The 24,886-nt window shown below is 30.7% G+C and overlaps 1 protein-coding gene across 3 annotated transcripts in view; it reads right to left on the minus strand.

Annotated features, from left to right (window-relative positions):
• Positions 1–8: 8 nt before the first annotated feature.
• Positions 9–24,886, minus strand: part of LOC122717479 (ras-related protein Rap1) — a 40,886-nt gene continuing 16,008 nt past the window's right edge. The window contains exons 2-6 of one of the 3 annotated variants that reach the window (XR_006347221.1): positions 19,058–19,170; positions 4,032–4,309; positions 3,213–3,494; positions 1,017–1,707; positions 9–228 (exon numbers count right to left, since the gene is read on the minus strand). Coding sequence is in view for 2 of the 3 variants with exons in the window: in XM_043941588.1 (XP_043797523.1) it covers positions 1,618–1,707; positions 3,213–3,494; positions 4,032–4,214 (555 nt within the window). In the remaining variant the exon portion in view is untranslated. Of the gene's footprint in view, positions 229–796; positions 1,708–3,212; positions 3,495–4,031; positions 4,313–19,057; positions 19,171–24,886 lie in introns of those variants that run through there. The other 2 variants (XM_043941588.1, XM_043941587.1) reach the window with 2 other exon arrangements.

The following is a 24,886-nucleotide window of genomic DNA, read 5'->3' on the forward strand; positions in this document are numbered from 1 at the left end:
CTAGATATACTTTTTGCACTTTCTTTTGTACAAACATTGACAGATATAGAGCATCCTGGTTTGTGTTAACTTCTTGAGATGACGAATTGTAATACAATTTATTCTTGCTTCAATAAAATTCCATTTTGTGCTTAATCATGTTTAATTGGCTATATTATCGTGGTTCCTAATTTCAATTAACTTGAATTGTCTTGTCTTCATAGCAAGCGATGAATACATGAAAGAAACCTAAATAAGAAAATATAGACGAATGAATATCGCTTAACATTTTATATAAATTATAGAAGTAAAGAAAGATTGATTGACATTAAAAGAGATATTAAGAAATTGAGAAGACAAATGATATATATTCATAAAGTTCCAAACTAATTAATTTGTACGCTTCGAACAATATTTATTGCAAAAATTAAATTTTAAATGGGTTAAATGTGAACTTAAATCATAAAAAAGAAGGGGGAAAAAATGAGGTGTTTTGGATGTAATAATGAGGAGGAGAACCAGAGAGCCTGGGCTTTTTACTTTGTTTAGTCTTTTTTATCTTTTTCTTAACATTCACTGAGAGATTTTTTATTATTTGCTTTAATACGGAGAGATATAGAAAAAACATATATTGTTCGAGAAACAAACGATTGATAACTTATGAATATTTTGATGCTTCGATAATAATAATTAATAATAATAATAATAGTAATAATAATCATTCGTGTGTATGTCTGTCTGTCTGTGTGTTTTTTCTTCATTGTGTATATGTGTACCGTCTATGTATAATTATTTTATATATATATATAATCTTATATATATATATATATATTTATATACATATAAGATATATATACATATATATATATATATATATATAAGAGAGGTGCGCGGCGGGCGATGCATGGGGGCTGGTGGCCTGCGCACGCGCACGTCCAAACATTTTTCTTTTTCTTTTTTCATTCTTTTCTCCTAAATACGTATATATACATTTATATATTTTTATATAAATATATAAATATATATACAATCATTACTTAATCATATTTTATTCTTCATCCATACTTGTTCTTCTTTCTTGTCTCTCCTTTTTTTTTTCTTGTTTTTTTCTTTAATGCAAAACTCCTATTATAATGATAACTGACGCCGCGGGGTCTCGTTAACACTAAAAATTCTTTGTGCGCCTCTGTATTTGCGCGTGCACACGAACCACCCCGGGACCAACGTATGTACAACATTATTAGTCCTTTTTTTTTTTATATTTTTTACTCGCTGTTTATATCCTCCCCTCTCTCCTCTAATTCTCTGTTTTATTTTTTTCTGACTTTCTTCTTCATTCTTTCCTTCTTTCACACTTTTTTCTTTGCCTCTCATTGTCATCTTCATCTTCTATATTTTTTTTCCTCTCCTTGATATTTTACGACTTCTTCTTGTATGTATCTTTTCTTTTTTCGTCTATTTATTTATAATTCCGTCAGCCCCCTCCTTGTCAGCTAGCTTTAGTTTTCTCCGTGGTCACCTGAACCCCTGTATCATCCGTTGGTTGTATCCGGACTTGTTGCTGGTTATTAGTTAATTTATTCCCTTTTTCTGTGAATTTATTCATGCAGGAGAGTACAGGCTTCTGCTAGATCTACCTTACAGAAGTAGGCACAGCGATTTCTTTTTCTGCTTCATCTTCTTCTCTGGTGATTTTTTGTTTATTTGTCGTACCAGATCATAGAAAATCTGTAACAGAAATAAGTTTTTATTGATTGATATACATTATTATGAATGACATTAAATTACTGTTATAATAAAATTTTATTTCTATTTTGTTAATAATAATTATAATAATAGATTTTTTTTAACATTAATCCAATATTGAGAATGACCGAATGCTAAATTCAAATTTAAATATTTGATTATATAATAGTATTATGATTTATTAAAAGAAAAGTAATTGGTTATTTAATAAAGTATGAATGTGAATAAAAAAATTCCTATAGTAATTCAATTATCTCAAAAAGATTTAGATTTTATGTATAAGAATGAATTGCATAACAGATATATATAAATATATCTGTATAAATAGAATTTATCCAAAGTAAATTATTTTAGAAAATATTATTTATGAATTGTTTATGTTTTTTGTATGTATTGATGAAATAAAAACTAGTCTTTATTTTAGCTATGATAGTACAAAAAGTTACTATTTGTGAAAATAATTTATTTATATTAAATTAAAAAAATCATATGTAATTGATAATAGAATAAAATGAAAATGCTTCAAAAATGTATGTATGTGTGGAAAGATATAAAAAAGAAATTCTGTATTGAATTTTCTTAAATTTTCTTAAATTCCAAGTTGCAGATACAAATGTAAATAAAAATTTATTTCAAATATTCTATGAAGATTTATTTAATTAATCTCTTTAAAAAATTATTTATTTAAGTTCAAACTTACTTTCTTCTTAATCATTAATCATTTTTTTGAAATATAATTTACTGTGAAATGTTTAGAAAATTTTTCATAAAGTGAAAGTTTTTAATATAAAATTAACCTTTTTAAAAACCATTTTATTTGTAATTTTTCTAATTTATATCACTGAATTTTGTTTTTTAATATTATAATTATGAAATAAAATTAACATGATTATTATTATTTTTTTATTTATACTTTAAATTTTAAAAAAAGTTTTGAAGTTTAGAGGAATTAAATTATTTATAGTACTAAAAAAATAACAAGTTATTTTTTTAATCTTTGTAGTAAATTTCTATAATATCTATTATTTTAATAAATTTTTTTTATCTTAAATTAAAACAATAAATAACTTACATTTTATTTATATTTTTCAATAATATTGAATTTATATAAATTTTACATATTGAATTAATCAAAATAATGAAAATAGGAATATAATTAAATGATTCTCATAATTTTTAGTTTTTTCTTTTGTTTTTCAAGCATTGTTTTATACATACTTTAGAAAATAATATCATGTGAATCATATTCTTACACTTAGGCTATTACATTCTCACATTTAATTAGAATATCTCAACCTTTGTAACGGTCTTGAATAGTCCTACACATAGTATTAATTCAAAATCAATAATAGTTCTCTCAGACACCTTTGTTCAGACAACTACTGTTATTTTGTAATGGCATAATGATTTTATTTTTTTTATTCATCTAGAACTTTAAAAATTCTAAAAAAAATTTAACATGTCTCTGAATTGCATCTACTACTCACATCGTTAACATTAATTTTGGCTTTGGCAGAAGTCTCCATGAACGCGCAATTAAATTGCCGGGCAAGATTGACGCCCTGGTCTTTGCCCACTACCCTCTCATCTTCCAAGTCACACTTGTTGCCCACCAGCACCATAGGCACGTCATCTGTATCCTTCACCCGTAGAATCTGCTCCCTGAGATCTTGCAAATCGTTGAACGTCGATTGCGCCGTTATCGAATATACTAACACAAATCCCTGGCCATTTTTCATGTAAAGATCCCTCATGGCTGTGAATTGTTCCTGTAAAAAGGAGTAGAGAGATGTTAATTTATAATCTCTATCTAAAGAGTACACAATCTTTTCTGAACTTAAAGTAAATGATTTTTTTAAAATAAAGACCATTAATTTCAAAAGTTTAATTGAGAATAAATTGAAATTTCTCTTGGATTGTTTACTTATTTTGAGGAACATTATAATTTTCCAAGATATTGTTTTTCTTAAGATGTTTTTTGTAATAATGTGTTAAAATATTATGATTTTAAAAATTATTTTATATAAAATATATAATGTTTAATATCTAAAATTGTTATCTGCTTATATAACAAAAAAATATTATTTAGAATTTATTATTTACATTTTATTTTATTATATATATAAAATTTAATATATTACTCAATAGTAAAATTAAATTAACAAAAACTGTTTTAAAAGAAATTTCAAAAAATACTTTAAAGTAATTTTATTGTACAATTTAAATTATACCATTCTTTAATGATGTTTTTTATGGATGAAATAATGACTAAAATGATAGTGTAAAGAATATGGTAGAAAACTCACCGTTCCGGCTGTGTCTAGGATTTCTAACATACATTGTTGACCGTCGACCTCGACCTGTTTGCGGTAACTGTCCTCGATCGTCGGATCGTACTTCTCGACGAAGATTCCTTGTACGAACTGGACAGTGAGGGCGGACTTGCCTACACCTCCACTGCCCAACACTACTATTTTATATTCACGCATTTCCTTGCCCTAATTCTCTGTGCGCCTCTGGTCACAGCCGAGGGGTCACCGAATCCGCCACGTTTTGCTCCTCTTTGCTTTCAGTTACACCAGACCTGCTGATGACAAAAGGGTACTTTTACTTCCTTTCTCTTTTACGCTTATCAACTTTTTTTTCTTTACTTTTTCATTTAGTAACTTTTATAATTTCTTATGCAGATATATACTAAAGTTTTTATATCTTTAACTTTTCTTTAAATTTCCTTAAATTTTTCTTTAATTTTCATTTAATTTTTTTACATTTTTTTAGAAATTAATATTATAGAATTTTCACGTTATATATTTATAACATTATCGTTGAATTTTTTTAAAACTAACACTTTATAGTGATAAAATTGTTTTATTTAAAATATGAAATATAAAAAAAAATGAGAATAGAAATCCATGATTTTTATAGTATATTTTTCAAATCATATTTGTATTATAAATTATATATAAAATGGATCGTCTTTCTGATTGAAAATTTTTTCAGAAATTCTTAATCCAATTCTTTTTATACAACGCTAAAAAATATCCAACTAGAAATCCAAATTAAAACCATAAAATATTTTCATTCTCTACGAAACGTAAGATTTCTCAGAGATGGAATTACGAAATTTCATTCATGATGAATGATAGGGGGAAAAAAGATAGAGAAAGAGAGAAAGAAAGAGAGAGAAAGGGGTGAAAAAGAGGATCGAGAGTTCTGCGTGCTTTTTCCATGATCCCATTGTCTTCGCTTCAAAAACTTTTTCCTGAACCTTTGTTTGTAAATGAAGGATGGCCTGCCCGAGGGGTTCACCCACTTTTTTCATAGAGCCACAGAACAATATAACGTCGCATTTCCGGTTTCCCCTTCCTACACAGATGATAATAGTTATTGTAAATCACTTCGAATTAATTCTCTCTCCCATTTCTTCGTGACATTAATAAAAATCGCAATCGTTTCTTTCGCTCTTTGCATCTTTCTTCTATGATGGAAAAAGAAGAAAGAAAATATTTTACAAGCTTTTGTATTTTAATATTTTCATTTTATATTTTGTTTATTCTTGTTCTTAAATCAGTGAGCTGAATAAAAATACAAAAGAATTTTGTCATGGAGAATAAAAAAAAAATGGATTAAATAAATCAAACCAATTGTGTTGACTGATTAAAAAAAAAAAAATAAATAAAAACAAAAATAAATAAAAGAAAATATTCCTAATATAATTTGAAATTTTGAAAAATGATTAAAAATGAAAAATTAATTGACAATAAATATTTATGCATAATATATTTTTTCATTAATTTTAAAATTATTTAAATTTTAATTATTTTATAATAACATGAAAAAATTTAAATAGAAAATATTTTAAATCTGCCGCTCTAATTTCTTCGCATGGTAAATCGATTATCAAAATGCTTTATATATGTTATATCGATATATATCGATTGACTTTAACATCAAATCAAGTGTTCGTTGAAAACGGTCAATTAATAATTAATAAAACTATTTTATTGATTTAAAAAGAACAATATAGTTAGGAATCAAAATTTGAGATTCGAGGCGTTTAACATTCGATCGAAGAGATTCATAGTTCAAATTCACGTGTCGAAATGATTTCAAAGTTTCTTGGGTTTATCGTTTAGGTAGCGCACTGCGCCTGTCCGGTGCACGCAATGCGCCATTTGTCTTAAAAACTAGACAAACTCACTGAATTGCAATGTGAATGACTCGTCATAATGAGAATTGGAACACGTTTTATATACTGTCTTAGGAAGGAAGATTTTATGTTGGATTACTTCTAGTGGAAACAATGTCGACGCTGGTATGAATTATACTTGATGTTTGGATAAAATTTAGGTTAGGTGTCAAAGTTCTGAGATGTGAATCCATATATCCGAGGTTTTTGTTAAGCCTGAATTAAGTTTGGATAAATTTAGATTTGATTTAAACTTCAATTACATTTTGATTAGATTTATATTAAGTTTGGATTACACTTACAAGTTAAAATTGAATTGTTTTAAGTTAAATTTGAATTGACTTAGGTTAAGTTCATTTGTTTAGGTTAGATTTGAAATTAACATATGTAAGTTAAATAAATGTTTATAATAAATAAAAATTTTTGCAAGATTGATCAAATCTTGCGATTATCGATAGAAATCGAAGATACAGAAATATAACGAAAACTGGAAAAGAGTCGAAACTTTTTAAAATTATACTGAAAAAGTAAAAAATATAGTAAAATTAAAAGCAAATATTACACAACGACATTAGACAAAAAAATCCACAAAAATCTGATTGGATACTAAATCTAGGGAAAATTCTAGAGAGAAGAAGTTCATCCTAAAAGAATCATCCCAAAAAAAAACGATAAAACGCTAGCTTTAAAATGCTAAACAGGAGAAAGAAAGAAGAAGAAAATCAAGGAAATATGAAAACAAAGGGAAACAGAAAAGACAAAGAAACTTGGGAAAAAGAGAAATGAAGAGAGAAGGAAAGAGTCGGCCACGAGTGCAGAAGCTGTGGAAAACGAGGCGAACACGGGGATTGGCCAGTGATGCCATCATGGCGACGATATGCGTCCAATCCGCAGCCACGAATTTCCTTCTACCAATCCGTCATTGATTTTAGGTTTATGAATGGGATCGCTTACGTTACCCACGTCTCTTTCAAGATACTACGAGTTCTGGGAACAGTATCTCGGCTTGAAGAGAATCTTACGTTACGCTCAATCTATTCATATTCTTTTATTTAAGGTATACTAAAATTAAAAACGTTCATTTAACAAGTTTATAAACTACGAGATAATTATAAGAAATTTTAAGAAATTTACATTTTTAAAGAATTTCATGTTATATATTCAATTTTCCTGTTAATATTTTTTCATCTGAAATAGAATTACATTGAATTAAAAAGATTCCTTTGACAAAAATAATATAATTTTTAATAATGATGAAATAATTTCTTAAAGAGGACATAACCTTAAATTAAAATAAACTCATAATCTTTAATTTAAGCACCATTAAAATTGAAAGGATTTGTGTAAAAAATTAATAAAGAAATTCTTTCTAAATACACAATGGAATTATTTGAAATTTAATATTATAATCAATCTAACAACTTTGAAAAATATAAAATATTTTTCCTATATTTTTTAATAGCAGTTTATGTATCATTTTTTTGGTGTCATTTTCTGAGTATTCATAAAATTATCTTGCAGTATTTATCTTCCAACTCTTACATAATTTCCAAAAAATTTCTACAATCAAATATAAAATATTCCATTAATAACAAGATATATAATATAATGTAAAATAAATTTCTCAAATTGTTCAACTTGTATTTTTGACCAATTTTCTTTCTTAAAATCACCCATCCGTTTAAACTCTATTCTTCATGCAAGTGACAATCAACTAACGAGATTTATTCGAACTTTAGAATCAAATAAAACATTTCTATCCTACGTCATTCGAAATTTAAAAAAATTCAACTGGTATAAATTTATTACACATCAAACTCTCTTTTACACTCCCAAAGCTCACATTTTTATCCACATTTTTAATGCGCTAACGAGAGCTAATATTTTTTTTTTTTTTCCTTGATATAATATTTAACGAGAAAATGTAACCGTATTTTCAGTTAAACCGACCCTCGATGAAAACATGCAGCCTCTGGAGAGGGGTTAAAGCGTTTCTAGGGTTAGTTGGGAAGAGGGAAGGTCGGTCGGTTGGTTGGCAGTGAAGTGTTGGGCTCCCTTTTCGTGGAAGGAAGACACTTCTATGAGTTGAACGATTCCATTTGCAACAGTCACGTGGCCATGTTCGATTTTCTCGCTCTATATTGATATTTTAGAGTGAGAGGGATGTTGAGATTGATGAAAAGGGGTGGACGGAGACTGGCGGAGTAATTTAATATTCGAAACGGTTTCCTAAGTAATTTTAGACGGTACGGTTGTACTTCTGGTGATGGTGCTTGTGAAATTGTGAAGGTATTTGAGAGAGTAGGGGGAGGGGGTTAAAATTGAGGTTTTAATGGCGGTTTTGGAAAATGAAATAGAAGTGTGATTTTGATTGAAATATTATGTTGGAATAGAATTGAAGTTAATGGAATATTGGAAATTCATCGGGAAATTTTCGTTGAACATATACGTGATCCGATAAAATTAGAATAATAAAAATATTGCAATGGAATCGAATTTATAGAATACTTTGGATTTATAATGGAATTGAAATATATTGGAATACGTTGGAATTCTAATATACCTCTTATTCTCGATGACATCGAAATTCCGAAATTATTTTAAATTCGACGAAATCAAAGAATATATTCTGCAATGAACATTAAAATCCAGATATCGATCATTATCTATTCGAATCTAGAAAATCAGAGGCAAGATATTCCAATATTAAATTTCATCGAGATGTCGTCAATTCCCTATACTTTAAATAAAATTACAATTAAAAATCGAATAAATTGAAAATATTCCCCCCCCCCCCTGTTCTTTCGTTTCTTTCGAATATTTCGAACGCTTGGACGATATTCAAATAATCCAGATATCCAAGGAATAATCCGAAATTTCGGAGAAACAGAGGAACTGAAGGAGGAGGAGAGGAGCAATCGACTGGAAGCTTAACACAAGCGATCGGGATGTCCAGCTTCTTCGAATTCCTGATCAAAGCGATTTTATGCATGCGGGTCAAGAATTTCACGACTGTATACTTGATAGCTCGTGGACTGCAATTAACCCTGTTTTTTTTTTTGCACACTTAACGTATAGAATGAGCGAATGTAAAAAAAAAGTCCGGTCGTATCAGTCCAACCAATCTTTTTCCCATGAATCCCTAAGTTTCCTCCAATTTCCTTTCTCTATTTTCGAATTTGAAAACTCGCGAATTTCTCGCGAAGAAATTTAAAGTTAACACAATTTTTCCTTTCCATCCCCCTTGCATGTAAATTCCCCCTAAAAACTTAAAATTAAATTGCTTTAACAAGCGCGAATGAAAAAGATCGATCATTCGAAAATTCGAGATTGGAAAACCTGATCCAAAAACTTGAATCGAGAGAGTATCAAAATCAAATATAACATCGTCGTTGGAGATGGAAGGGAGAGAGAGAGAGAAAAAAAAAAAAGATTGGAAAGAAATTGATGAAATCGCGTGACAGGGACGATCATCCTCTAATTGGATCGGAGTCGTGTATCAGCAACAAGTCGATGGAATCGAGCCTACCCCTTTTTGGCCCGCGTCCAAAAAACTTCCCCTCCCTCCCCTCCCCTCCCCCCGTTGGCGAAAAATATATCGGTATCCGCATACTGGTCCGCAGAGGACGTTCGACCCGTGACCCAATTTATATCGGCCACCCCTCCCCGCGGCCGAATTTCCAGCAATTAAAACATCGGCTCCGCCGTGCCCCTCCCCTCCCCTCCCCTCCCCTCTTCGTCGCTCGGCCGACGAGATTCAAGAATTGGGGATTTTTTCTTTTCTTTTTTTCTTTTTTTTTTTTTTTTTTTTTTTTTTTTTGAAAGTGACAGATAACGCGGGAAAAATTGATAGGATGGAGAGAGTGATGGAAAGGGATGGAAAGTGTATCGAAAGGAGAGTTGGAGAGATTGGAATTTAGAGAGAGAGTTTGAGAGATGGAATTGAAAAATTAATCGAATATAATATAAACTCGTGGATATTTTCTTTTGATCTCGAAAGATTCTTGGAGTGGAAATTGGGATAATTTTGAAAATGGAAAGAAAAAAATTATTGGAGAAATTATTCGAGTGGATTGATTGTCGATTAAAAAGTTTAATTCGAAATCGAAAATATTAAAAATATTAGATCTTCCTTTCTTTTATTCCCATCTTCTTTCCCGGAAAGGGATTTTAGACGTTTCTTTTTTTTTTTTTTTTTTTTTAGAGCAACCGGTCGACAGTGTCATTTTCGTCACTCGACTTTGATGAACCCTGATCAACCTTCATCGCCTTTAATTAAACGCATCAGTGTCAAGATGTCCGCCGGAGACAATTGCGGCCTTTTAATGCATAGGCACGCGACGTCTAAATTTCTTCCATCGAAAAAAAAAAAAAAAAAAAAGGAAATACGTTTCGCACGTCAATTCATATAAAATTGTCCATGAGAAATATTCAGTGAAGAAAATGTGATTAGATTGAAAAGATTCTCAAAATTAATCAATTAATCGAATGAATTAAATTTTTAATCAATTTGGAATTATGTAAAATGTAAAAAAAATTCGAGACTTTAAATTTATAATATTTATAATACTTACAATAATTATATAATTAATTATATATTTATAATACTTAATATTTATATATATATATAATTGATTTTTATTAATTATGCGAACGGTCATAAGTTATATCATCAGCTCTTTGCAACTGCATATAAATAGAGGAATTAATTCCAAAGTTGTTGGTTCAAGGTTGTCAATGCAAGATGCGAATAACCATTATTTTATAGATGCAATTATAATACAAATTTTTTTTTTACTTTCACTGTTAAAAAATATAACGTAGTAAATTTGATTCGTTTTGAAATTGAGGATTAAAAACTAACTTTAACTAACTAAACAATTTTAAAGTTAAAAAAATAATTACAACAACAATGAAATAATTCACAAATTAGAAAACGTAGAATTAGAATTTTTGAATTAGAAACACGAGCCCTCACCTATGGACACACGATTGATTTTTCAATTTAGGATCTCGGTTACATGATGATCCATTAGAACGTAGAGTACCATCCGGATGGAAAACAGAGGTTTTTTTTTTTTTCGAACGAAAATTGAAAGATTGATCGCACACCGCAGGCGATTTAATTTTCACGAGTTCACCACGATGTCGCCCCGTGAGTTAGCTTGAAATGACGATCCATAGATGCTAATCGAGTGGAGAGCGTGGTTACTGTCGTAGGTAAAGAGATATGGATGTAAAAGGGATAAAGGAAAAATTGAGGCTTTAGTTAAATTAACTAAAATTCTACCTTTGGCATTCAGTTAATCGAGCGATTATTGAATTTAAATCAGGAAATCGTAATTTCAGGTTTTGAGTTATCCAATTAATCAAGTAAATAGTGAAGTTAAGAGTTTCAAGCTTTATATCAACTTTATATACAACATTGAACACAATTGTTCAATAATAGTGACATCTTACATCAAATAACTCAAAATACAGGATTATAACTCCAATTGAAACCTGTGCTACAAACGTGATCCGAAAAATCCAATTGAATTACAAACCAGCCCTTAACACCGATATCCTAATATTCCTAAACTAAAACCTCGAGCTCCCTTAAATTACAAATTATTAAAACTTTACTGTACATATATATATATATATATATAACATACAATATCTAGAATCCCCTAAAGCCTTTCTAAATTACAAGATTAATTCAATTAACTCGATCCCCCACGCCAACCCCTAATTTTCGAGGGGATGTTATTACATCCCTGCATAATCGAAATTATTTTCCCAGAGAAATATTGCCAAAGCGATTTTTATTATTATTATTATTATTATTATTATTATTTGAGATTATTTCATTTTTTTTTTCGCTGCAATAACGATCTTGGAAGGGGGGGGTTGGCCGGCAATTTTCACGTGATCGAGGCGCGCACTCGGCGCCTCATCGGTCTTTTCATGCTCATAATACGCGGTTCCCGAATCAACGGACCGTTAATTGGTTTCGAGAATAACGCGAAGGAAAAACGGCACGCTAATTGCGCGGCCAACTATTGTTTCTCTCTCCCTCTCTCTTCCCCTCCTCTTCTGTGAAACGCGATGGAAAATATCGCGCAACACACTCGTGACACACATTTGAAAAAAAAAAAAAATGATGATGAAATTCCATTTATGAATTGCTCTTTTATTTATTTATTTATTTTTTCTCTTCGTGTCTCAATTATCGAGTTACACGTACGAGTAAATTAAGTTTTATTAATTTTTTTTGAATCAAGATATTTTGTTAGGATTATTAAGCGTTTGTGAGTGATTTTGTTTACGTGTTTTTTTTTTTTTTTTTTTTTTTTTTTTTTTTTTTTTTAATATCAGCGTTGTATTGTACGTTTATTCCGTTATAACTGCTTAATACGAATATACGTCGTTATGTCGATTAAGATATATATTCGGATTTGATTTAACGTTTTGTCGATGTTTTTGTCTCTTCAACAGGTTTGTAAAGATAAAGGAGTGTAAGAGAATTGAATTATATATCCTTTTTTTTTTTCTTTACAGAATAAGAGAAAGTAAGGGATTGAAGAGGATTTGTAAATATTGGAATATGCCATACCGGTGGAATTATTGAAGGCGTTATTAATCATTTAAGACGAGAGTTTACGAAGTTTTGGAAGGATCCAATCTTAAATTCCTTGACTTTTCTCCCGGTGAAACCGAGCTAATTTTATCGCTTGTCCGAGAGTTTCGTCGCTATTTTTCGCTCCTCTTCGCGACATCCTGTCCCGTGAAATTCAAGAAACTCAAAGTTTCTTCCATTTCTCACCAATACACAACACTCTTATTGGGAAATTTTATTACCAAACTTCGATATATATCAAAAAATAATTAACTTTATCCTTCTTCTTCCTTTCTTCCTTTTTTTTTTAAATGCAATAAGATGGAATAATTTTTAAAAATTTCCCTCCATAATTATTAGAATCACGAGGCAAGACGCGTTGCGTTAAAGATCGATATCTCGATTATTTAAAAAAATGACAGGGGCGCATGCGCGATGATTTCAGTTCTCTTTTTCATTCTAAAGTTGGCTCTCCTGTTTTTCTACGCAATTTCTCACCTCCCTACTTTTTTTCTTTTTTCTTTTTTAACTAAAAGTATAACAGAATCTAGCGACCTGACCTGACCCGACATCATTGGATTTTTTATTATTTTTTTTTCCCTTCTTCTTCCAGAGATTCGAGGATTTCCAGATAATGGAAACGACACGAGCAACGAGCATGCGGATATGAAAAATAGAATCCGCTTGGAATCCACGATGAAATTATACATTTGAGATCGAAGTAATTAATCGAGATCGATGTATCAAGAAAACGGAAGTTAAAAATGAATCGAGGTAAAAATCTTGTTGTACGGGGTATATAAATTGTTTAAATTGAGATGAATGTTTTTTTTCTAACGTTATAACGGATGGAAGTTTTTTAAAGTACATCCACCAGCGATAGGGAGATTCGTATTCTTGACACGAGAATGGAAAGAAAATCTATTATACTTTGCAAAAATATCTTCTCTTATTCGATATACATTCAAGTATGTCTTGTAACTTAGGAAGAAATATATATATATATATATATATAAGTTTTCATAGAAATCTGGCTCAAATTCTCGGAAGAAAAATATTTCAACATCTCGTTATTTAGCTATCGTGTGTACATATATATATATATATATATATATTCTTGATATCCTGTATTATTGCTTATCTGAGAGGAATCACATCAACGTCTACTTCGAGAGATCATTCCTCTGCAAAGAAAAATCTACAACATCGTATATAATAATTCGTTCCAAAAAAAATCATTTTCTTCCGAGACACGGAACTAGGTAACATCCTGTGATACCTTAATTGAATATTACACAAAAAATTACAACTACCAGAGTTTCCAAGGTAAAAGAAAATTTCAAATGACAAAAATTTTCCAATGAGAATGTCATCACTGACCTTTCGACGTCCACAATATTTTTTAACAAATAATCAAAATCATTATCTCTCTTTCTTCAAAATTCACTGTTTCTCTATGCAATTTCTCACTTCCCTTCCCCCACTTTTTTTCTTTTTTCTTTTTTTTTTTTTTTTACTAAAAATATAACAGAATCTTATTATATTATCATAAACCTTTCGAAGGAAAATTATCTCCTCAAATACACTAAAAATCACAAACTTCCGATTTCAAACCCTCCCCCTCCAAAAAACACTCTTTTAAAATCATCATTACCCTTTCCTTGTCAAACTTGCTCATCTTCACAAACGAAGAAATCAATCCATCAAACATTTCCCATCCCCAATCTTCCACCCCCAATTTCCAACTTTCTTCCTCGTTATCCAATTAAATTTCCTTCTCTCTCTCTCTCTCTCTCTCCTTTCCTCCCCCCTCTTTTCCAATGTTTAATACATCGACGAGATCGGCGGGCTGCGCGAAGGGCAAGGACGATTAAAAATGAACGTCGGGTGAAGGAGGAGGGGGTATGGGCCTTTAAGACGGGGAGGAAGAATGGCGGAGGGAAGGGAGGGGTGTGGATCAGGGAGTGAAAACGGTGGACTGTTCTATTGTGCGAAACTGTGTCACAGGGACTCGGTATCCGTTAAGGCGAGCGTGCGAGAGAGAGAGAGCGAGAGCGAGCGAGCGTGCGAGAGAGAAAGAGAGCGAGAGCGAGCGAGCGTGCGAGAGAGAGAGAGCGAGAGCGAGCGAGTGTGCGAGAAAGAAAGAGAGCGAGAGCGAGCGAGCGTGCGAGAGAGAGAGAGCGAGAGCGAGAGAGAGAGAGAGCAAGTAAGCGTGCGAGAGAGAGAGAGAGAGAGAGTGTGGCAAAGTGAAGAAGGCCGCCTCTCTCTCGGCCGTCCATTTTTCATCTCCGAATGATTTCTGCGTCGTATCATTGTGCACGAAACACTTTTTCCCGGGGAAGGGGGGAGGGGGAGGGAAAGAGGGTTGGTTCTCCATGGTCCTCGTGAAAGATCAGAGCCTACGGATAATGCATAATCGCGCCGCGGGTGAAATTCTTAGGCCGTCTTCTTTTCTTTTCTTTTTTTTTTTTTTTTTCTCCGGATATCATCGAGATCTTCGAGTGGTGATCTCGAGAAGAGAAAAATTTTTATGGAGTTGAATTNTTTTTTTTTTTTTTTTTTTTTTTTCAATGTAATGTAAAATGTAATGTAAACGTTTACGTGACGACACTTTAGAAATTAATTTATTCTTTTCTTATCGAATATTTTTATTTATATGTTATGTTTATATATTTATTTATATTTATTTGTTTATCGTATGTGATCTTAATAAAATATAAAATCAAGAAAAATGTTTTTTTGAGAATCTATCTATAAGAAAAGAAACGAAACGAGAATACGGGTGGGAATTCTGCCAAGATTTCCCCTTTAAAAAGTATTTTTAATGTCAATCTATTTATTTCAATCTTCTAATTGGACGATTTTCTTCGTTCGAGGGTAGAATTAAAAATTTATGAGAATTTTCGATTATCTTTTTTTTTTTTTTTTTTTTTTTTTTTGGAACGAAATCCCATATACAAATTCATTTAATTTATTAATTTTATCTTTTCTGCATCTCTCTCTAACGTTATTGGTTATCCTATTCTGATAAATTTTTTCTTTTTTTTTTAGGTCGATACTTCGGATGGTTCGAGTATTTGATTTTTTGAATTCGATGAATTGATTCGAAAGGAGGGGATGAAAGCATATACATGTATTGATGGCACTTTTTTCTTTTTGAGATGAATAACTCTCTCGAGTTATATCGTCGATATTAAAAACGGAACTTGGACGTTGAATAAATTAAAAAAAAAAAAAAAAAAAAAAAAAAAAAGAATCTCAAAGCATCTCCTTAATTTTAATCTAAACAATTCTAAATTCTGTTGAAACGTGTTTAACAATCATTTCAAACCTTAAGACATAAATTAAATAATGTAATAATTCGAATCAGATTTGACATACTAAGAAAATTAACTTTATCGATAAAGTTATCAGTTATATTATCAATAAAAAATATTATCAAAAATATCATTGTATTATCAATAAAGTTATATAACTTATCAATAATATTGAATCAATTTTAATTCCAATCTAGAATTGAATAAACGAATCTATCGATAATTAAAAAATATATATATATATATAAAATTACAACAAAATCAACGCAGATATTTAAAACTATTTAAGACAACATCGAATGAATCCAATTATCGTGTATTAAAATTAAAAAGTTAAAGAAAAAAAAAAAATTAAAAAGTTAAAAAAAAAAAATTAAAGAAAAATTACTCTATCGATAACGAAGAAAAATCAAAAAAATTGAATAATTTTGTTTGAACAAAACGGACAATGATAGAAACAGTGGAAGAGGTGGGTCGAAATCGGAAACGGATTCAACGTGTGAGAAGTCACGGGGGTAAGCGCGTAACAAATACACAGTGGAGGATTTTCTCGAGGAGCGATTTCTCTCGTTCATCGTTCACCTTGAGCAAAGAATTTCCACGGCATTGAAAAGCGCGTTATGAAACGCGAAAATCCTTCGATATACTTCGATACGGAAGCCGTAAGAAGTTTCTTCTTCTTCTTCTTCTTCCTTTTCTTTTCTTTGCAAAAAGAAATTGTCTTAACCGTTTCATATATTGTTGTAGAATCCGGGTTTGAGGAGAAGGTTTGGATCGATTTGAGGGCCGAGTTCGAGAAAGTTATTTTTCGAATGGATGAATTTTTACGGAGAATCGTTTTATCGATTAATTCCTCAACGAGCCTTTGAAAAATCCGTGATAGACAGATAAAGGAAAGGAAAATAAAGAAGGGAAGAATATATCGGTTTGACCCGATATAATCTCGTTGGCTCATATTAGAATAAGGGTTGCTCGAGGAACCGTTCACGATCCCCCTCCTTTTTCTTTTTTTTATCACTTTAATTATATACAGTCTCCATTTTTTCTTACTAAAAATATCTTATAATAAATAATCTTAGTTTTTCGGCCAAAGTTTCGAGGATTTCTTCTTTTATACGTAAAGACACATATGGAATTTCTTCTCGACAGGAAAATTCGAATTTTTTCGAAATTTTTTATCAAATTTTAATTATATACAATCTCCATTCTTTCTTACTAAAAATATCTTATAATAAATAATTTTAGTTTTTCGGCCAAAGTTTCGAGGATTTCTTCTTTTATACGTAAAGACACGTATGGAAATTCTTCTCGCGAGGAAAATTCGAATTTTTTCGAAATTTTGCAAGTTTTTTTTTTTTAAATCGAAGGAAAATTGTTTCTGATCACGGGATCGAAGGTAAATTTGCGTGATCGAGGGTAAAACCTGGCGCGGCTCTTAAATCTGGAAAAATTATATAATCCTCAAAGCAATTTCTATTAAAGCGACGGAAATTGGATTACTATTCGCATTACAGGCGAGCCCCAACCACCCCCGACGCTTTCTTCCTTCCTTTCTTTTTCTCCCCTCTCCTTTCTTTCTTTTTTTTTTTTTTTTCTCTCTATCCGTCGGTGTCGCTGAAATAAATTGCACTCGCCAAGTGCTCGAGGAAGTAATTTTTACGCCAAGATATTGCGCTGTTATCGTGATATATCCGTAGAGATGAGTTACAACTGCGAGAGAAAGCTAGCAATGGATGAATGAATGGAAGAGATATATCGATTCCGATCACTTTTGCAATATATTTGATCACTTTTTTTTTTTCACCTTTCAAAATACTTCTCACGATATTTACGACATTAATAATGGAGTCTCCAATTTCCTAAGATTTCTATTTCTCTTTTATGAGAAAAAAATTCTTCCACAAAACGAAATTCGAAATTCTCTTAACAATTAACAATTCTTTTCTCCAATTCTTTTCAAATTGCTCCAAAAGATCCCAATTTTTCTTCCTTCACAAAATTTCATTATCGAACCCTGAAATATCCTTCGACCATCCTATTCTCCTGTACCCCACAAGATAATTAAAAAAAGGCAAGTAACATTAATAATTAATCTTAATTATTAATCTTTGCAAGAACGTGGCGTCGACAACAGCAGGGGGGAGGGGGCAGGGCGCACCTTGATAAAAGGACACGTGAAAATTGGCCAAAGCCGATAGTTCCGCCTATTAATTCCGCCTCGTTATCTATGGTTCACATGGAATCCAGAATTCGAACGGAAGGAGGGGAGGGTGAGGGAGATTTGGATTAATTTCTGTTTCGCAGAAGAGAAGCGCTTGGCCAATCGCATTTTCGAGCGTTTCAACCCCAACCACGGCCTCGGCTTCTAATTAACATAAATACCCAGGCCGTCTCCACGCTTTGCAGAGAGTTCATTGTGCCGGCCACTCGCCAGCCTCTTTGCAAATATTGACGCACGGTGGATTTTATGGGCGGATTATGGTTCCGGGAAAGGGGGGTGGAAAGGGGGTAGTTTGTTAGTTTACACGTTTAACGTGGCTGGTGAAAAATTTGTCGTTTCTTCCTTTCTTTTTTTTCCTGTGCTTTTTTTTTTTTTTTTTTTTTTTTTTNTTTACGATCAAACGTTCGAAATGCGAGTGTTTTTGGATTCTTTTTTTTTTTCTTTTTTTCTTTTAGAATTATTGTATCGTGAAATCTTTCACGTATCCCCTGTTGAAGATATGCTTGATTATATATACGTCATTGAAATCTTTAATTTAATAAAAAAATATATTCTTTCAATCTTTGAAATATTTTAATATTTTATAATTATTATGAAATAATAAATAATTATAATTATAATTATATTTTATAATTATACAATAACAAGGGCTATTAAACGATCGAGACAAAATTGGGAACGAATATAAGGGTATCGTGGATGGGATAAATCATTTTTCTTGTTCAATTTTTAAAAGATTTAATATACAGAAATGCAAATATCTCTTTTAAAAAAAAAAAAAAAAGAAAAGAAGTATTCTCTCAAAAATAATACGATTTCGAATTTTAAAGAGAGATTAAAGCTGGCATATCGATCTATAAAATAATATTTTTCGTTTTACATATAATTTATATAATTTTTTATTTCTTTCTTTAATTACCTAAGGTTAGGTTAATCAAAGATTGAAGTTAAATTGGAAAGGCGAAAATTTTAATACGTTTAAAATTATCGTTAAAGAAACTCACCGTCAGGAAATCAAGGAAACCGCAATCGATGAGCCACTAGAGGAATATTCGAGTCGAGCACCTTCGCTCAACCTTGCCACCCTCTTCTTGCTAATTCACGCAACGCCACTTCTCTGAAACGGGAACAATAGAGACGTGTAAAGAAATCTGATGTTTAAGATCTTGTTTCTTGTTAAATACTTGGAAAAGTAAGATAAGTGGTGGAAAAAAGGTGTTTAAATTAAAGAGACGCAGAGTTTGAATCGAAATATCGTGTTATAAGTATAAACCGTATAATAACCGTAAGCTTAGAATTACGTGAATCTGATTTCCAGAGATATTTTTTTTTTTTTTACAACGCAATTATTATTATCATTTGATTTTCGATCGAAAGCGAAAAAATTAATTTTATTAAGATATTTTAACATCCTTCCTTAGATACATTTGTAAATTCTACTTAAATTTTCTTACATCAAATTTATTTGATTTTTATCTTCTTTCAAATCTTATAACATCAACTGAGCATCAATCAAGTAATTGAAATTCAAGTAAAGAAAACTTGAAATTTAAGATTAAATTTTCTTACATCAGATTTATTTGATTTTTTATCCCTTTCAAATCTTATAACATCGATTGAACAATCAATTAATTGAAAACTTCAAATTTAAGATTTAAGATAATTTTATATAACGAAATATAAAGATATTTATATAAATTTATATAAAGAAATTTAAGATAATTTTATATAATTATATTAAATTTTATTTTTCAAATAATATCGAATTGTTTTTAGAAATATTCCATTGCATTATTTCGTTCGTGCGAAGCATGGATCAATTATAATTATATTTCTTCGAATTGTAAAATTGGGAAGCGAGTTCTCCACGCTTGAAACTTATCTTCCAAAGGTTTGCAAGGATTACATTATATTTAAGGAACACGTTATTATATTCCCCGTAGCGTGACGCTATGTCAGAAGTAAGTTGATTCTTTAGCCTCTTTAATCATTGCTGAACAAGCTACAGATTCCTTCCTTTGCTCGCTTGCTCCGTGTTAAGATCCTTCGAGAGGATCCCTCTCACGGCGCGCTTCCATTACATAATTTAATACGAGTATTATTTCCTGGAGAACGATTTATAAAACGATCGATCTTCGATCAAATCAACCGAAAGGAAAATTTCTCTTCGTATTGCATCGAGAGAATTATGCCAATTTTTCTTATCAGATATCATCAGAAACGTGTAAATTTAAAATATATATATTCAACAAAGAGATTACGATATTGTGAATTAAATTGTGAGAAAGTTTAGAATTATTGTATCGTGAAATCTTTCGTATCCCACGTATCCTTGATTATGTACCATTGAAATCTTTAATTTAAAAAATATATTCTTTTTAAACAATATTTCTAAAAAAAAAAAAATCTAAAAATCTTTTCGATTAAAAATTCTTCAACTAATTTCCTCATCTCGTTCGTTTTCTCCATTCTACTTCCATCTACACGAATATATCGTGTATCAATCTCGATACGATTTTATCTTTTTTCGAATATATAACAATATAATCCAAAGTGATAATTCAATCGTGTGTATAAAAATATCTTTCGAAAACAAAAAAGTATTTTCCATAGATGGAATACAAGGAGTATAAAGGGGAGAGGAAACGAAGAGAGAGAGAGAGAGAGAGAGAGAGAGAGAGAGAGAGAGAGAGAGAGAGAGAGAGAGAGAGAGAGAGGGAGGGAGGGAAAAAAGGAATAACGTGTGTTTGAGCGTCAGCATGCGCTCTCCCTCGCTGACTCATCTCGATTCCAACTCGCGAAGAATTATACTTCGATCGTGCAATGTGAAGAATTAACGCGTTTCGCTTGCGCCGCGTCATCGCCTCTTTGTTTTTACGGTATGTTCTCCTCCTCGATTTCCGGCTATTTGCCACGGCGTCGTTACTCCAAGTTTTACAATGTGCTAACGTGACAGTACGCTTCTTGGATGAGTGTTTACAATAAAGAATGATTTTTCGAACATTAAATTGAAACTAAAATATAATGGTTAAGCATTGAAAAAATTCCTTTGGGTTTTAAAAGGGGGAGAGAAAGGAATAGGGCGTAGTTGGAAGAATGGTTAAATATAAAGATCCGTCCGTTCTTGAATTATTTGAAATAATTTTCCTTTCATCTTGGGGAAAGAAAGAAAGGAGGGGAGGGGGGATATAAAATAAAATAAAATAAAATAAAATATAAGAAAATAAAGAGTGGAGAAAGATAATGTAACAACGTTTCATATATAACCTGCCATTTTTACGGAAGATTAGTTAGTATTATTATTGACTTTTTCGTCCAGTCGCTAATTAAGGACGCTGTCAGCGGTCCATTAAAGCATTATGAACCGCTTCTAACAAGTTTCGTACCCTACAAAAGACTTTTAACAACCACGACGAGCTCTTAGTCTCTTTGGCCATTCACTCTCTTTACAATGGATCATCAGGAGGAAATAAGGGGTACCAAAAAAAAAAAAAAAAAGAAAGAAAGAAAAGGAAAAAATTGAACGTAATATTGGCACGTGATATCGATATATTAATTAAATTATCCATGTTAAATACATTAAAAGTATTGAAATTAAATTTATCATTAAATTCTTTTATAAATAATAATTGAAAATCACTAATTGAATACGATATTCTAATTAAATTATTTTAAACATATAATATTATCTTCGTATAAAGATATTTCAAATTATATATTATTATTTATCTTCTTCTCTGAAAAGAAAAAAAAGAAAAAAAAGGATCTCTTATTTCACGATAAGAAATGTATGTAATTACGGCCTAGTTCAACCGAGATATTTTAAGAACGGTGAAGTAGATCGCGTCAGATGCGTCTACGAGATGTCTCTCCGCTTCTAATTTCATACCAAGGCCCCCATTACGAGAATGATAATTAAAATTGAAACAACAAAATCCATTGGAAATGGATGGACGATAATATTTTTCGTTTCGTGATTATTGCACGTATCCATATTTATTTCCACGAATAATATTACCTTGCAATCGTTCATAAAATCGTAAAATACACTTAAGCAGTTCAAATCGATATCCAAATCATTGGAGGCACGTTGAAAAATAATTAATAAATTGAAAGTGTTATTTGAAGATTCTGTTAATTCATTCGAAGGATGAACATCTTCCTGCTGTTGCGTGCTTCGTTTTACAACGTGACGAAGGCAATGGGACGAGTTGAAAAAATAATCGTAACGGGTGGGTGGATTTGAAAAATTCACGCCACGACATGCCAGCCTACACATAACGCAAGTGTGCTCATTTTTATTTTCAGTCTAGAGGCGTCATCGGAGAGTTTTTCTAAGACTGGCGTTCGACTGCGATACGAACGAAATAATCACAAAAGAAATAAAAAAAAAAAAAAAAAAAAACTTCAAAGAGACTCGAAATAAGAAGGGAAAAATTAACAAACAATCGACTTGACGATATTTCAGATTTATTAAAAAGTATTTATTTATATATAGGAATCGTTATTAGAAATTGTTATTAAATAAAATAATTATTATTGAAAACGAGAAATAGTTTTAGATCGAAGAATTGTGTGGTAGTTCAACATTGGAATTAATTTAATTAAATTCAGAAAAAAATACTCGAATGAGTATTAGTTAAATAAAAAAAATAATAATAATTTATAGAATCAAATAAAACTTTCAAATACATTAAATTATTAATACATTAAGTAACATAAATATTATTTTCGTATTTTTCATTATTCGTTTCTATAAAAATAAATATTTAATTAACATTCAAGTTATTCTTATCTCTTGAATATTGCGTTACCAACGTAAAAGAAAAAAAAAAAAACAGCGGAAACATTTTAATATAATTCCACATCGAGAAATAATAACTTATAACGACGAAACTTGTTGTAAAATTTTATCGTAAATCAATAAACAATAATAGATAAAATATACGTACGCAAAAGCGAAGAATTGTAATTTAGAATTATCGTGGTATTGCTAAAATTAATTAATTATTACGTATAATTTTAATAAATTATTCTGAAAAGCAATAATCTCGCGTAAACGCAGCGCGAGCGCGAGGAGTATTGGTGGGGGGAATCGAAATGTATATAAGGGAGCGGCGTCGTTTACGAGCGCTTTTACTATTCCGACGTTCTAGAGGTCGGATGTTTAAATGAATACCGTTTGAGGAAAGAAATCGTTTTCAAATATTAACAGAGTGGACACAAGTACACTATTGTTACAGTAGTAAATATCGTACGTCTTAAATCAAAAATTTTTATTATAATTTTTTATTATCAATATTCATAACAGTATATTTAATTATATATTATTTCTAATTATATTTATATTATATTTATATATATTCGATATTTATAATATTATAAATTTTTTTAACAAGATTTTAAGACGATTTTAATATTGAAATTGAATTTTATAAATTCAATTTAATTATTACGACGATATATTTTTACAATATTTCCAAAATTTTAGAAATAATCCTCGCCTTGAAACCAAATTTTTACATGTTTGCTCTTATTCCAGTGTCATCAAGGATCATCAATAAATTCCGAATACGGCGAGATTAATTTATTTCGATATTACATCTCCGCATTATAAAAAAATTGGAACAATTCCAGATACTACAGATGTAACGTTGGAAATTTGGTTTTTGCTCTGGATCTATATTAATCCACAGATAGATTACAAGATTATTAAAATAATCCTTTATACTAAAAATAATGGATTGACATAAATTTTTTTGAAATTCGATCATATCAAAAAAGAAAAGAAAAAAAAAAACGTATCAAATCTTTTTTCACACAATTCGAATACACGAATACGATAAAACGAATACAATCGATCGAGTATATGGCGCGCAGCGCGGATAATCTTACATTCCAGCGCGATTTCCGGTTCCAGCCAGTCAGTTTCCGTCATTCTAGCCCCATGTCGGTCGCCGCCTCGCGCTTTTGGGACGCGGATTGACCCACTTGTCTCCAACACGAATATCTGAATTCGAACGAAACGCAGTGACCGTTTCTTTGACGTTTCCCTGGCATCAAGCCGGTTTAATTTATCGCCGTTCCTTTTTATTCCATTTCCGTTCCGTAGAACGAAATTTTCGTTTCGCGATCGCGACGCGATTGGAATTGTTCCGTGCTTTCGAAATTTAAAGAAATGATTTTTTTTTTTTTTGTTTTCCCAATTTACATTCACGTTTTAGAAATATCACAAGGATATTATTATATACGAATAATCGGATCGAGGTATCAAAAGTTTTTGATCGATCGAGTTTCGATATTACAAATATAAGGAGGGATAAATAGAGAGGCGAAGTCAAAAATGAATGATCGTCGAAAGAAATTTGTTTTTTAAATAAAACAACGTTTTGAATTATTGTTGAAAATTTTGTCAAACAATATATTTATATATATAAATCAATAGAATATTATTTAAAAATTTACATTAAAATAATATCAAAATTTAATTTTCATATATTTTCGATACAAATTTTCACCACTTCAATCCTTATTCCTATAATCTAATAATTATCATATTTATCCTAACAGTACCCTCTTTTCTTCCATATCCATTCCCAATGCCAGATTATTTTCCAACCCGAGCTGTTGTATATCCTGTTCACTCTCTATCGTCAATATCCAATCTTACATCCCAATACCAATATTCATATCCCTACCACATTATCTACTAAATAAATATCGATCCCTCTTCCTTTAAAAAAAAATCTACCTTCAAATATCAATATACAAAATATAAATACCTTAGAATAATCTTTTCAAATCTCTCTCTCTCTCTCTCTCTCTCTCTCTCT

The sequence above is a fragment of the Apis laboriosa genome, unplaced genomic scaffold (assembly GCF_014066325.1).
Source record: "Apis laboriosa isolate Shangri-la unplaced genomic scaffold, ASM1406632v1 scaffold5213_cov150, whole genome shotgun sequence".
Lineage (NCBI taxonomy): Eukaryota > Metazoa > Arthropoda > Insecta > Hymenoptera > Apidae > Apis > Apis laboriosa.